Below are 12,456 nucleotides of genomic sequence, written 5' to 3'. Positions count from 1 at the left end.
CTTTCACACAAACGACCATCAGCCTCTGGATCGCGAAGGTTCCTGGAAACCTCTTTTTGTGTAGCTGTGAGGAATTTGGTGAGATGAAGTGCAAGAAACCATTTGGACTTGGAAGCTGCACAGCTACTGTCCCTCCTTCCAAACATAACAATATTAAAAAATCCTCCCCCAAAATGACATGGTTCTGTTCTTAATATCCTGTGAAAACCATAATGCCAGCATTGGAAAAGATCCATGGCTGATGGATGCAGCACAGAGAAACCGGTTTATGTTCCTTGTGACCTGGTGGTGAGGGTGGGTTGTAAATGGACTGAGAGAACAGCACTCTCGGAACGTGCAGTTTGAGGCAGGAATTAAAGGAATTTGCTAAATGAATGAGAGAACAGGAAGTGGACTTGGCAAGTCATCCTCCTGTGACTGTACCGCCCCTTTCTGTCAAATCAGGCATCCATTTCAAAATACGAACTGGGTATCATCCCCCGGTGTGGCCTGCGTGCCACTCTGGGCATTTCAGGTGGGGAAATGGTTACGGCCACTTCCAGCCCCCTTTGGGGAGTTTCTTTGCTTAACGGGAAGAACTGTCCCGGTGACCCGAGAAGGAGCTCTAGCCTGGAAAAAACAGTAATTAGAGTGAATTCCAGAAATATCTAATCTCCCTGTCCAGGGGAGGAGACACACCTGTGTCCTCTGAGTTTTCATGGCTTAGGAGAGTTTAACATGGTGGAGAATTCTATGGTCACTCTACCCCCTCCCTGCCAGTGTCCACTATAGCAGTGATTATCGTAATCTCAGATAGGTTCATAAGAGCTGTGGAGCAGCTGTCTCAGTAAGAAACATGGGATCAAAATTGATTTTGATGTCAGACTCTTCCTAGATAGCATATAGCTCTTAACCATTTAGAACTAGCAAGCATAACCAGTCCTGCTGATTGTGTTTGATCTGTGCGGTAGCGATGAGTGGACATGACATTTAACATGCAAGAGGTGTCCTGTGCTGCTTTGCATGTTAAATGATTGTTTCTGTGATTACCAGTGTTGTGTGTCTTACAACACTGCCAATATCAGCATTGTGCTACCTCAGGTTTGGGTGAGGGGGTGTCCACCCACTTTTCAAGGGATTCGTACTGAAGTCATACTCTATTTTTTGCTCCTAAGCAATTTGATCTTATCGAAAAGGCTAAACCTGTGCTTGAGTTACTTTTCCTCAGCATGAAAGCTGCATGGAGGAGCAGGGGAAGCCCGGGATGTCCGCTGCTACCATGTAGGAACAAACTTCTTCAGCATTCAGTCTTTCCTGCCTCTCCCCCAGGCTGTGTGCAGAAGCCCTAAAGCAGTACTCTCTTAAAGAGAGATTGAGATCATCAGTAGCTGGGAGTAGGCAGTTGCTGCAGGGGTCTGCAGTAGCCTCCTTATGCTGCTTCTGCAGTTGTCCCTACATGGTGAGATAAATAGGGAGGGAAAACAGAAGGAATGTAGGAACTCACAGTGTTTGTTCTGGCTGGGTATCTGTGGTACAGTTATATCAGCTCTAATTTATTGTGTCTTGTAAACTAGAATCAAGGATCATTAATTAATGTTACATGGTGCTTGTTGTTGACTGGTAGAGAAATTGTGAAAACAGTAGGCCTTCTCTTCATAATACTACACTGTCATACATATTTAGCTTTATCAGATTAATCTCTCTCTCCCCTTCACATTCCTTCCAGGTAATTGGCTTGACTGTGGTTAAATGATCATATTTAAAATGAATATGGTAAAGCTACTATGCTGCTTTATGATAAAGCCAAAAAAGTTACAATTCCATGTAATTGTTGTGTGTTTCAGTGATCCTAAATTAAATCTTTCTGTGCCTTAATTCAATCAGTGTACTGTTTCTACCTGTAGCCTTTTTAATTAATACAGCTTTAAGTGATTAGAATATCAGTTAATGCTATAATTAATTCCAAGTTCAGCCTGTTGCTGATGAAACATTATTTCCCTTAAGTTCAGTGTCTTCCCGAGGTAGTTGTATGTACTGTACTGAAAGAACTGAACCATGCAGAAAGTGCTCTCCAGAGAAGCTAAACATAAGCTGCAGTGCTAAACACTGAACTCTTCTCTCCGACTCTCTCTTGCTGGAAGTAGATAAATGGTAGTGTGAAGTGAAACAGTGATCTTGGTCCATGTAGAATTGGAGGAGTGCTAGGGATCGAGCAGACTGTTTGTTTACATTCTCTGTGCAGCTCATTTTGTCTTCTGGTCATCATCTGTAGTAGCTCCAAGCCTGTGCAGGAAGAGTGACTACCAGTCACAGAGCATGTTAAATTTGAAGTTGTTACAGCTTGTGTGTTCAGGTTCTGTGTGAGCTGAAGGATGGAGGATAGTTGCAGTGAAGAAAAGATAGTCAGGTCTTGATGTGGTATTGGGAACTCAAAGTCTGTTTAGCTCTATTTGATGCAATTGAACAGTTATTTTTAGATATGAACTCTGTCACTATGAGTCTTAACAAATTCATAAAGAACTTTCATCTTGCTCTTTTTTTTTCCCCAGAGGATACTGGAGTTTAAGTTCCATAGCGAGGGAGGGGAATAAGACAAGGGCTTAGTTTTTATCTGTCTGGTGACTGCCCAGCTGCAGCAGTGCAAACTATGCCAAGTCCTGCTGCAGTGAATTACTCGTGCATACTACTTAAGCTAATGTGATTTAATCAGGTTCTTAACCCCAGTGTTTCTGTTGGAGCAATGAATTATAAATTATTTACCAGACTGAACTCCTCCAAGGGAAGGGTAGTTTACAGTGGAAGTGCAGGAAAACACCAAATACACTGATAGATAGACTGGAAGCAATACCACTGGAATCCAGTGTACAAAGTGTTCCTGATCTAAAATTAAACTTTTCCTTCACTTAGTCATTGCTTTTGTCTTAAAAGCTTCTCTTTGTGCTTCTTTAAGCTTTTTTCAGTTCTCTACTAGCAAAAATCTTTGCTTGTCTATGGGGAAAACTGTTGCTTAAGCAAGATCTCAGGTTCCAGGATTGGAGCCATCATCCCTTCAATGCACCGACACGTAGTTCTGCTTTCTGTTCAGTAACTGATACAGGCTCTTGAGCACAGACAGCTACTGTGAGAAAACTTGTGTGCATGACATGCTCTTAATGCATAAATGCTGCACATCCTGGTGCAGCACTGACAAGCTAAACTGTCCTGGTTTTAAGCGTAAAGGATGTAGATTGACTTCCATCATTTTCAAGACAAAACCACTTTCTTTTTGGATAGTCTGACTTGTCTTAGTAAGAATTACTATCTGTTGTGCAATAGGCATGACTGAGCTGGATGACTTTCAGAAGTTTGCTTTGGCTGGACATGTGGACTTGAGAAGCACTCAGGATATTTACAAGCTCTAAGTGACTTTTTAGATTTGTATTCAAAAGGTAGGGCTAAATATTATGACTTGATTCAGCTATTCAGTGGTGAAGAGCTCAAATTTGCTCACTGGATTCGGAAGTGCCCTGCACATGGTAGTGATAACTCATTCTATAGGTGATCCAATTCTCATCACAGACATAGAGAAATAGATTTTTTTGTAGGGAGTGACTGTCACTTGAGGTGAAAGCCTAATTGCAGCTCAGACCAGTGGTCTTGCGTGTTTTGGGTCTTACATATTTCCTTAGTGTCCCTCAGCTGTCAAAGTGGAAACTATAGCAGGAGATGAGGTGAGGGTGGACAGTGGAGCAGGAATGCCCAACAATTACTTGCACATCCTTACTGGGGATGATTGGAGCTTTATGTAGTCACATGAGTAAGAGTTATGGGAAACTATTACTGCATTCTTGGTTTGTATTATCTTTAAAAAGATGTGTGCTTACAGAACTTTTAGCAGGTGTTCTTTGTTTGGGTACATTTGCTTCATATTTGGGTATATGTTTGCTTCAGAACAACATTGTTCAGGTCATCGTGGAAGATTTGTCCCATCCAGGGTAAAAGTGATGCTGGCTGATGTCCTTTATTTGATGTAGAAGGATTCTGCTCGTATTCTTTTCCACAGTCAGTAAAGAATATACCTCTTTACCCTGCTTCACATACCTCAGGAGGATACCTACCAGCGCCCTAATGGTAGGAACAGTCTTCAGTGTTTTCAGATGCTAGACTGTGAAGTGTTGTCATCATTGACCGAGGCTTGCAGTATTCACATGACCGTCCTTTAGGGAGTATGGCTTTTAGCCGTTAAAAGATGTGATGGGCTTCCCTAATAATAACAATGGCAGTGATACTTGAGTAAAATTTAACATTACCCTTTCTGAAGCCTTTGCTAGATTTTATAATAGTTTAAACCAGAAAATTTTAATACCAGACCGTGAGGCAGAATCACACTTGTCTTAGTGAAGATACCCAAAATGTTTTCTTCAACAGGGACCAGACTTTGAAGTGAATAATGGTGGGTTTAAAGCTGAACTTCAAGGAAATGCCTCAAGGTTCTCACTTTGCAGAATGAGTAGCCAGGGGCTGTCTCGTGAAGAGTAGGTCAAACTGAAGCACACTAATTGAGAAGAGACCTTGAAAAAGCTGTGTTTCTGCTTCAATACTCTGGAAATACATCTGAATTTGGATTAATTAAATCAAGTTAGGAACTTAGCTGTGCTGCAGTCACATCTCTTGTGACACTTAATCAGTCTCTTACAATGGACTGTACTCTGTTGGCAGATGGACTCGGAGCATACTCAACATCAAAGTGCTTAAGTGTCAGCTATGTGGACATGTAATTTGTGACAATGTGTGGGCATTGTCTGGTGTAGAGCAAGCAAGCAACAGTGGAATCAAGAGCCTGTAGTTTACTTCTCTGTTGTTCAAGGTCACAGAAATTGATGGAGCTACAACTTGCATGTTTATTGTGCTAAAACGTTGTGTGTTACATATGAAAGGTCCACGAGTTTTCTTGGTATGAAAACTTCTTTCCTTACTGACACAGAAACCTGTAATAGCCGCCTACCTGGTAGATTTGTTTTCAGAACTCTGTGTGCAACATGATCTGATGACGTTGTGCCTAAACTTTGATTCTGTTTTGGACTGAATGGCACCTGCTGAAGTTTACTGTTGTGTATGAAGTATTTCCCCCTGAAGTGAGGTGTTAGCTGAATGGCTCTCAATTCTGCTGAGAAACACTTAGGGGAATGAGTAAATATCTTTTTATGCATTCGTACCTTTGGCTTAGATTACATTACTGAAACTTGACTCTGTTGAGATTAGCAGTTACTGAGCTGAATAGCTCTTCATTAGTCTGCTCAACAGAAAATAAACAATTCCTGAGGCATTCTTGGGCACAGTCCCACTTAAAGGTATCTCTGTTACATACCCAATTTACGATTTAGTGAGTAGCTGTAACAAGCCATGATCAGCCAGCTCAAACACGCTAAAACAGTGTTTGTGATGCCATCGTGGCACTTCTTGCCCAAGGGATTTGGCCTATTGTATGAAGCTCCTGGTGGTACTTGTCAAAGGAGCATAATGACTCAGTGATGCTGGTGGTAGATTCTGTCTTGTCTCCTTGAGGGCAGTCATTTTTCACTTGCAGTGCACTGAAAAGTGGTATAGGTTAATCCTTTGAGAAGCTTCAGTGAAGCTGATACAGTTCCTGTGCTTGAAAGGCATCACTTTGGGGCATAAAGCAGGTGCTCAGGCTTGTCACAGTTACTGTTATATAAAATGCACCTTACAGATGTACCAAACCAGGGTGTGCTGCATGGGTGAATCTGGTTTACTGTGGACCAATGAAACAGTGATGTTTGTTCACTGCCACCTCCGCCTGCTAACTGAAATTGAGATGGAATGGAAACAAAGTTAACTCAAAAGGATGAAAATGAGATACAGCTTTCTTGTAGGGGAGTCTGTTTGGCACCTCAAAATTACTCCAGGTTATATTTAGAGTACTACTTCGATTTTATTGTTGTGTGGTTGAGCACAAGTTACGTTTTTAGAGCTGGACATACAGCTGGAAAGGGCCTGCATTACAATCGCTGCCTTTGTTGTTGAGCCTAATGGCATGACGTTTTGGGCAAGGAGAGATGAAATGACTGTTGATTTTAACACATCTTTCTTACCTTTCACAGGTAATTGATTCTTTCTGTACTACCCACTGATGCTGAACATTGTAGTTCTGCCACTTAAGTTTTGAACATCAAATTTACCAGCCTTGCTAAAACTGGAATAGTGATGCTACTGCTGGTGTAGTCTTATCATGTTACTGAAACCAGGTTAAGCAATGCATAAGTTAAAACTCCTTTTGGTTTGCATCAATATTACAACTTCAGAATATCTTTAGGACCTGAATACTGACAGTTGTGTGGTTCTTTGCCTGTGGAACAAAGAGACTCAGAAGATAAGTCGTAGTTCAGTGGTGTACACTCTAGTCAGAGAAACTTGTCAGTCTTGCATTTCCATCTGGAGGAGGTTTTAGACACAGAGGCTTGAGTTAGACCTTCAACATGGGAAGGATAATAAAACACTCTTTTTTTTTGTCTTTCCAGCTCCAAAATTTGGGCATTAATCCAGCAAACATTGGATTCAGCACCCTAACAATGGAATCTGACAAGTTTATCTGCATAAGGGAGAAAGTAGGAGAGCAGGCACAAGTAGTGATAATTGACATGAGCGATCCAACAACACCCATCAGACGTCCAATTTCTGCAGAAAGTGCCATCATGAATCCAGCCTCTAAAGTAATAGCACTAAAAGGTGAGTAACCCTTTACCTTTATGATTGCAGTATGAAAACTACTGTTTAGCTGTATTGCTACTTATTAATGCTTTTAAACTTTATGTAAAGTTTCTAAGAAGAATATGTATGAGGATAAGAATTCTTGCCTGAACTTGCATGCTGTATTTTTGGCAGTAGATCTTTCAGTAATCTTTGGATGATTTGCCTCCAAGTGGGTGTGAGATGCTTGGACCTGGCACTGCAGCCTCCTATCCTCACTGAGGACCAGGTCAGCATCTGGTATACTTTCCCTTTAAACAGGTATTGTAAACATAATGGACGCTTGTATAGATGAATAATAGTGTAAAGCCATATTTTCTGCCCTGTGCTGGCCCTTCCTTGTAACTCTGAAGGTTTTTGCTAGATAGTGGGAAAAATATCGTTGGGATGGCCAGTAAGTGTAAAAGTCTAAACATAACAAAGATGTTAAGTTTGACAATCATGAGGTCTCGCAGCTAGAAGACCTCTGCTTGCTGCTACCTGTGGTGTTGTTACTGCCTTTAAGTAGCACTCTGAGCTCAAAGAAGTAATTTTTAATTCATGTCTGGCTCTTTTCTCAAATGACCAGCATCTGGTATTTAATCTCAATAACTGTTACTGACTATGTACTTTTCTTCCTGCATCTTATCTAAACAGATGGTGAGTGAACTTTGTCCTGACATTGTATGTTTGGTAGTACAGAATGGTCCAATCTCATAAAAAGTACTGAACTTTGAGGTAGCCATTTGACAGTTCACTTCATGGCCAGATGGGGGAATCATAATCCTCAACTGGCATTACAGTGATCATGTTCTCCATTGGCTCGTTTCTAGCCATTTGGCTGTTTTGACTATTGACTGTACCGAGTGAAGGAGGAGAGTGTGCTTTTAATGTTTGTGTGTATATGTGATGGAAGTACAGTTGATAGACAAAATGAAGTTGCAATATTTTTATGAGAGACCTCTGCTAGCATGTCCTGTGTGCTATTCATTTCTGCCTAAATGTGTTTTTATTGTGAAAAATCATGGTGAAATTACTTGGGGGTCCAAGAAACTGTCCTCAGAACTGGTGCAAAACCTTTAACTTATTTTCTTTGATCTCAGGGTTATACTGACATCAGGTGAGGACTGACATGAATGTTTGACTTCAGCTGAATCTGTGATTCAGCTGAGATAGTTACACATCTTGCAAAGGACTGCCTTACCCTGGGTATGGGTAAAGGTAATAATGAAAAAAAAATCAGATCTGTTAAGAGTTTACTGTCCTTTATCTTGGACCCCTTTAAACAAACTGTATTGGCAAGAAAAGTGCCTTCTCTACACTAGCAGAGCTTCATCCACCTCTTACAAGGAAACTAATCTGGTTTTAAAATTAATATACTAACTAAATGGATTATCATCAGCTTCAAAGACTATAGCTTTATTCTTGCCAGTTAAGACTTGCTCAAAAGGAGTATTGTTCTGTCCATTCAGAGTGAATAAATCTGTCCTCTGAATCGACAGGGCTGAGTTAATGATGTCATGTTGACAACCAAAGTTGTGTTGTCAAGTGTTTCAAACTTAATGATCTCTTCCGTAAATAATCTAGTGATCAGAAGGTTGGGTAGAAAAGAGGGTTACTAGAGCTGCCTAACCGACACATTATCCATGATAACTGGAAGACATGGTTTAAGTCAGCCTGTCACTGCAGACTTTGCCCTGCTGATCGAGTGAGGCTTCAGTAGTCAAAGTGGTTCTGTATTGTGACTCAGTGTGCCATGAGGGGGAGTTGCTCGTAATCCCAGGATTATTGAGCAATAAATGTAGACACCCACCCTCAGAAAAAGAAATGAAATGGTTCTTGATTTAACTGATGTCCAGTATGCACAGTTTCATTTCTGGATTGCATGTGGCATTCTCCTGGTGTACCAACATTTATGCATTGTCCTTGTGTTCTTGGTCCTCTTGCACTGCTCTGTACTGGGAGTACTCAGCAGTGGGTGTAAGTGGAGAATGCAGCATTCGAGGGTGCTTCCATTCTTTGTGGAATGGAGAAATGTCATGCTCCAGTCAACTGAAATGTAAATTCTTGTCCTGATGTTCAAAAATCGAATCTGCTTACTTGGTTACACCTGTATAGTCTAAATAAACTCACCAGTTTGGTAGTTTGATCAGAAAAACCTTCAGTCTTTTTGTCTCGAATCTTGGGCTAATAAAGTGTTCAGGTAGACATAAGACTCAAGTGCACACTTGCACTCACTATGACTGTATGGCAGGTCCTGCTTTCTCAATCCAAGTAACAGAATTTTTTTGTAGTTTAACTACAGTTTAGGGTTGTGAAGTTTGAATATATGTTGCCACACTGAGGGAGTTGTAAGGCTGTGGTTTCTGCAGCTCCCAACATCCAGGGCTAAACTGCCTAGTGAAGCTTGTAGAAGCCACTTCCAACTGTGACACAGCAGTCAAATTTATTCTAGGAGAGAGACAAGCATGGGCTTTTAGCTGTTTGTTGGTTTCTTCTATGTTCTTAAAACTAGGAAAGACATCCTGCTTCCTCTTTAGGAAGACTGTCCTTAAGAGCAGTTTCTGAATGCACAACAATGAATATTGTTGTTTAGATTGTGACTAGAGCCTTTCCAGAACTACTTGTCTCCTGGCTGCATATGAGGCTGCACACTGTGGAAGTTCAAAATCCATCTCTCGATAGCATCAGACCATTGCTGGACAAATTTTTGTTCAATACAGTAAATATGCTGTTTCCAGCTATCAGTGTACAGGCCTGGGCTTACTGCATGTCTAACACAGTAAGTGCATGTGCAGAGCTCATTAGCAGGCTGCTCTTGGTCCCAGGAAAGGTAGCAAGCTCTCCTAGGATGTAGGTGATCAGGTTGACAGTTCTCAATGCAGTTAAACCAGGCAGCAAATGCTGCATATGATAGCTCTTAAGTCTTGTGTTGTCTCTTGGCACTGCATTAAACTAACACGATCAATTTATGTATAAATTATGATAAAACATTATAGAGCAGCTTGAGATACATATTAACTTGGGATTAGTAACTCCTGAATAGGATTTCTCCATGGCCTGCAGCCTTTATCTATCAGCGAACATCTCCCAGTTTGGCAGTCACAAGTGTTACTAACAGGAAATACTTCTGAAATGGGGATAGAAATAATGGCATTACAAGCCAGTACTCCAACAGTCTGAGTGGGTGTCTTGTGAAGAGAAAAGAATATTTCTGGAGCTGAGTTGTCTCGTCTGCAGTAAAATAAAACATCACTTTGACTTTGTGAAAGGAATGGATTCTCTTATTCTTTATTGTTTGGTTCAATTAGCATTGGTTTTAAGTCTACTTAGCAGAGTAGGGCTTCTGGTTGTTTGAAAGGACTGCTAAAATCAAGCCTAAACCTGCAGTATAGTTCGCTAAATCCTGAAGAAGTAATCTTAACTGGAACTAAAGCTCCAAACCTTCCTATAGTCTTTCTGAACTTTTGACTGTCCTCTTCAGTAGGTACTTGTTGTACAAAGCCCATCTAGTTCAGTGTGCAGTTCATCCAACAGGAAAACAAAATGGGAGCTGTGACCTTTGGCTGTCTCAAGCTGTTTCAAGTCTCGTGCTGTTTGACTCAGTCCAGGTCATCTACAGCACCTACTAAATTGACATAAACTGGAACCGTTCTTTCTGTTAATTATACTGAGTGACATCTACTAGACATCTGTAACTTGGCATACCAGTGCTGCCAACTAAACAAGAGTTTACACAAGCTCTGTAGCTTAGACTGTCTTTTTACTACAGCTTATAGTTAAAGTGTCTGTGCTTGTCAGTTGTTGGAATGTCTGTGTGAGTGTCCATAAGGAGATTTTTTTGGTTTTGGGATGGCACAAGTGTTGGGGGTGGAGAGGGGATTGTGTTAAGAGTCAAGTGTCAAAGGAGACTGAGATGTGATAGGACACTAACCCTGTCCGTGACACCACTGGAACAGTGGGTTAAACTGGGTGCTTGTAAATGGGCAAACTACAGGATGGCCATTGTGGTAATTGATCTGTGATGTTTCTTGGATTTTATCATACTAGCCGGGAAAACACTTCAGATCTTTAACATTGAGATGAAAAGTAAAATGAAAGCCCACACAATGGCAGAGGAAGTGATCTTCTGGAAATGGATATCTGTAAATACAGTTGCCTTGGTGACAGAGACAGCAGTGTACCACTGGAGCATGGAGGGAGAATCACAACCCCAAAAGATGTTTGATAGACATGCTAGTCTTGCAGGCTGCCAAATCATCAATTACAGAACAGATGAACACCAAAAATGGCTGCTGCTGATAGGAATTTCAGCACAGGTAAGTTCCCTGGCAGCAACATGTCATGGAGATAATTGGGAGAGCTCTGGCCCCACTTCACTTAATAGCTGCTGTAGTTTAACTTTGGTTTCTGTAAATAAAAAATTCAAAACTGTCTTTTGTGTAGGAATAGCCTGACTTTTTTTTCGGTTCGAGTGTTGGAGGAGGGGATGAGAGGCATTTGCTGCTTTTTAGTTACTGTCCCAAGGGTCTTGCTACAAACATTTGAAATCTTATCTCTGAAAGCTGACCTTTCTTTTTTCTAGCAAAATCGTGTGGTTGGTGCAATGCAGCTGTACTCGGTTGATAGAAAAGTCTCCCAACCTATAGAGGGCCATGCAGCAGCTTTTGCGGAATTCAAAATAGAGGGAAATGCCAAACCTTCTACCCTCTTCTGTTTTGCTGTGAGGAGTCCTGCAGGAGGCAAGGTAAAGTCTACAGCTGTGTTCCTGTAGTGCCATATGTAGGTTGTTTGCATCAAGCTGAATGTGGAATTTGGTGGCATTGAATATGCTACAACTACTGAACCGTCTGCAGGGCTGAGGTAACACCACAGTGAGTGCCTTCGCCTTTCTAGTCTTGTCCTGCAAAACTGATCATTTGACAAGTCTGACTCAAAATATCTTGAATGGGTTGTCTCGAACAGGAATAGTTGGCTTTCATAGAAAGCGTGGGTTTTTTTGGCTTTTTATTCTTCTCCCAGGTTTTAATTTATCAAGTTCCAGAAAACTTAACATCCTGAATATGTGGAGCACAGCTCCCCAGACTGTGTTGGCCTTATGTGGCAGATGAATTCAGTAGCATATCTGAGAAAAGGAACTTCTTTCACGTGGCTGTACTTGCAGGCAATCTTGTGACATGAACTCTTTTCTTCCTAGCTGCACATAATCGAAGTAGGTCAGCCAGCTACTGGAAATCAGCCATTTGTTAAGAAAGCTGTTGATGTGTTTTTCCCACCTGAGGCACAAACAGACTTTCCTGTGGCAATGCAGGTAAATGTTTGACCCCCCCCCCAAAAAAAAAAAAAAAAAAAAAAGAGCTTTATAGCTTGGCAAGGAGCTGACAGCTGTTGTAAAGATTGCTTTCTATAGTGCTTTGCTGTCATTCTTCCTAGTTGTGGGAGGGGTGTTAATAGGTTTGTGAGAGGTACCATGGACATTAAAACAGTAGCTTAAATATATAGACTCTTCCTGTATTTTAAGAAATAATAAACTAAAAGCCCCAACAAAACTTCTACAAAAAGAACCTAAACCAGTGAGACAGACCCCAAAAAAAGACCTTGACAGTGTCTTCAGGGAGAATGTATCCAGCATCACTTTTGCTCTTCAGCTTCCTACTAATGTTCCAAGTTTTAGATAAGAATATTAGCTTACCGCCTGTAGTAGCAGCACAGAAAAGACAAATTGGGGCATTAGTGGGAGGTTCTTTAGGA

At 41.1% G+C, this 12,456-nt stretch overlaps 1 protein-coding gene across 3 annotated transcripts in view; it reads left to right on the top strand.

The window, feature by feature from the left end:
* Positions 1 to 12,456, top strand: part of CLTCL1 (clathrin heavy chain like 1) — a 33,216-nt gene that overhangs the window by 766 nt on the left and 19,994 nt on the right. For 2 of the 3 annotated variants that reach the window (XM_066200178.1, XM_066200179.1), the window contains exons 2-5: positions 6,498 to 6,705; positions 10,756 to 11,024; positions 11,291 to 11,452; positions 11,903 to 12,016. In XM_066200178.1, the coding sequence (XP_066056275.1) occupies positions 6,498 to 6,705; positions 10,756 to 11,024; positions 11,291 to 11,452; positions 11,903 to 12,016 (753 nt within the window). Of the gene's footprint in view, positions 1 to 6,497; positions 6,706 to 7,259; positions 7,366 to 10,755; positions 11,025 to 11,290; positions 11,453 to 11,902; positions 12,017 to 12,456 lie in introns of those variants that run through there. The other variant, XM_066200180.1, reaches the window with a different exon arrangement.

The sequence above is a fragment of the Chamaea fasciata genome, unplaced genomic scaffold (assembly GCF_029207755.1).
Source record: "Chamaea fasciata isolate MVZ Bird 193981 ecotype frontalis unplaced genomic scaffold, bChaFas1.0.hap1 SCAF_18, whole genome shotgun sequence".
In the NCBI taxonomy this organism is placed as follows: Eukaryota; Metazoa; Chordata; class Aves; order Passeriformes; family Sylviidae; genus Chamaea; species Chamaea fasciata.
This window is presented reverse-complemented; position numbering and strand designations above follow the sequence as displayed.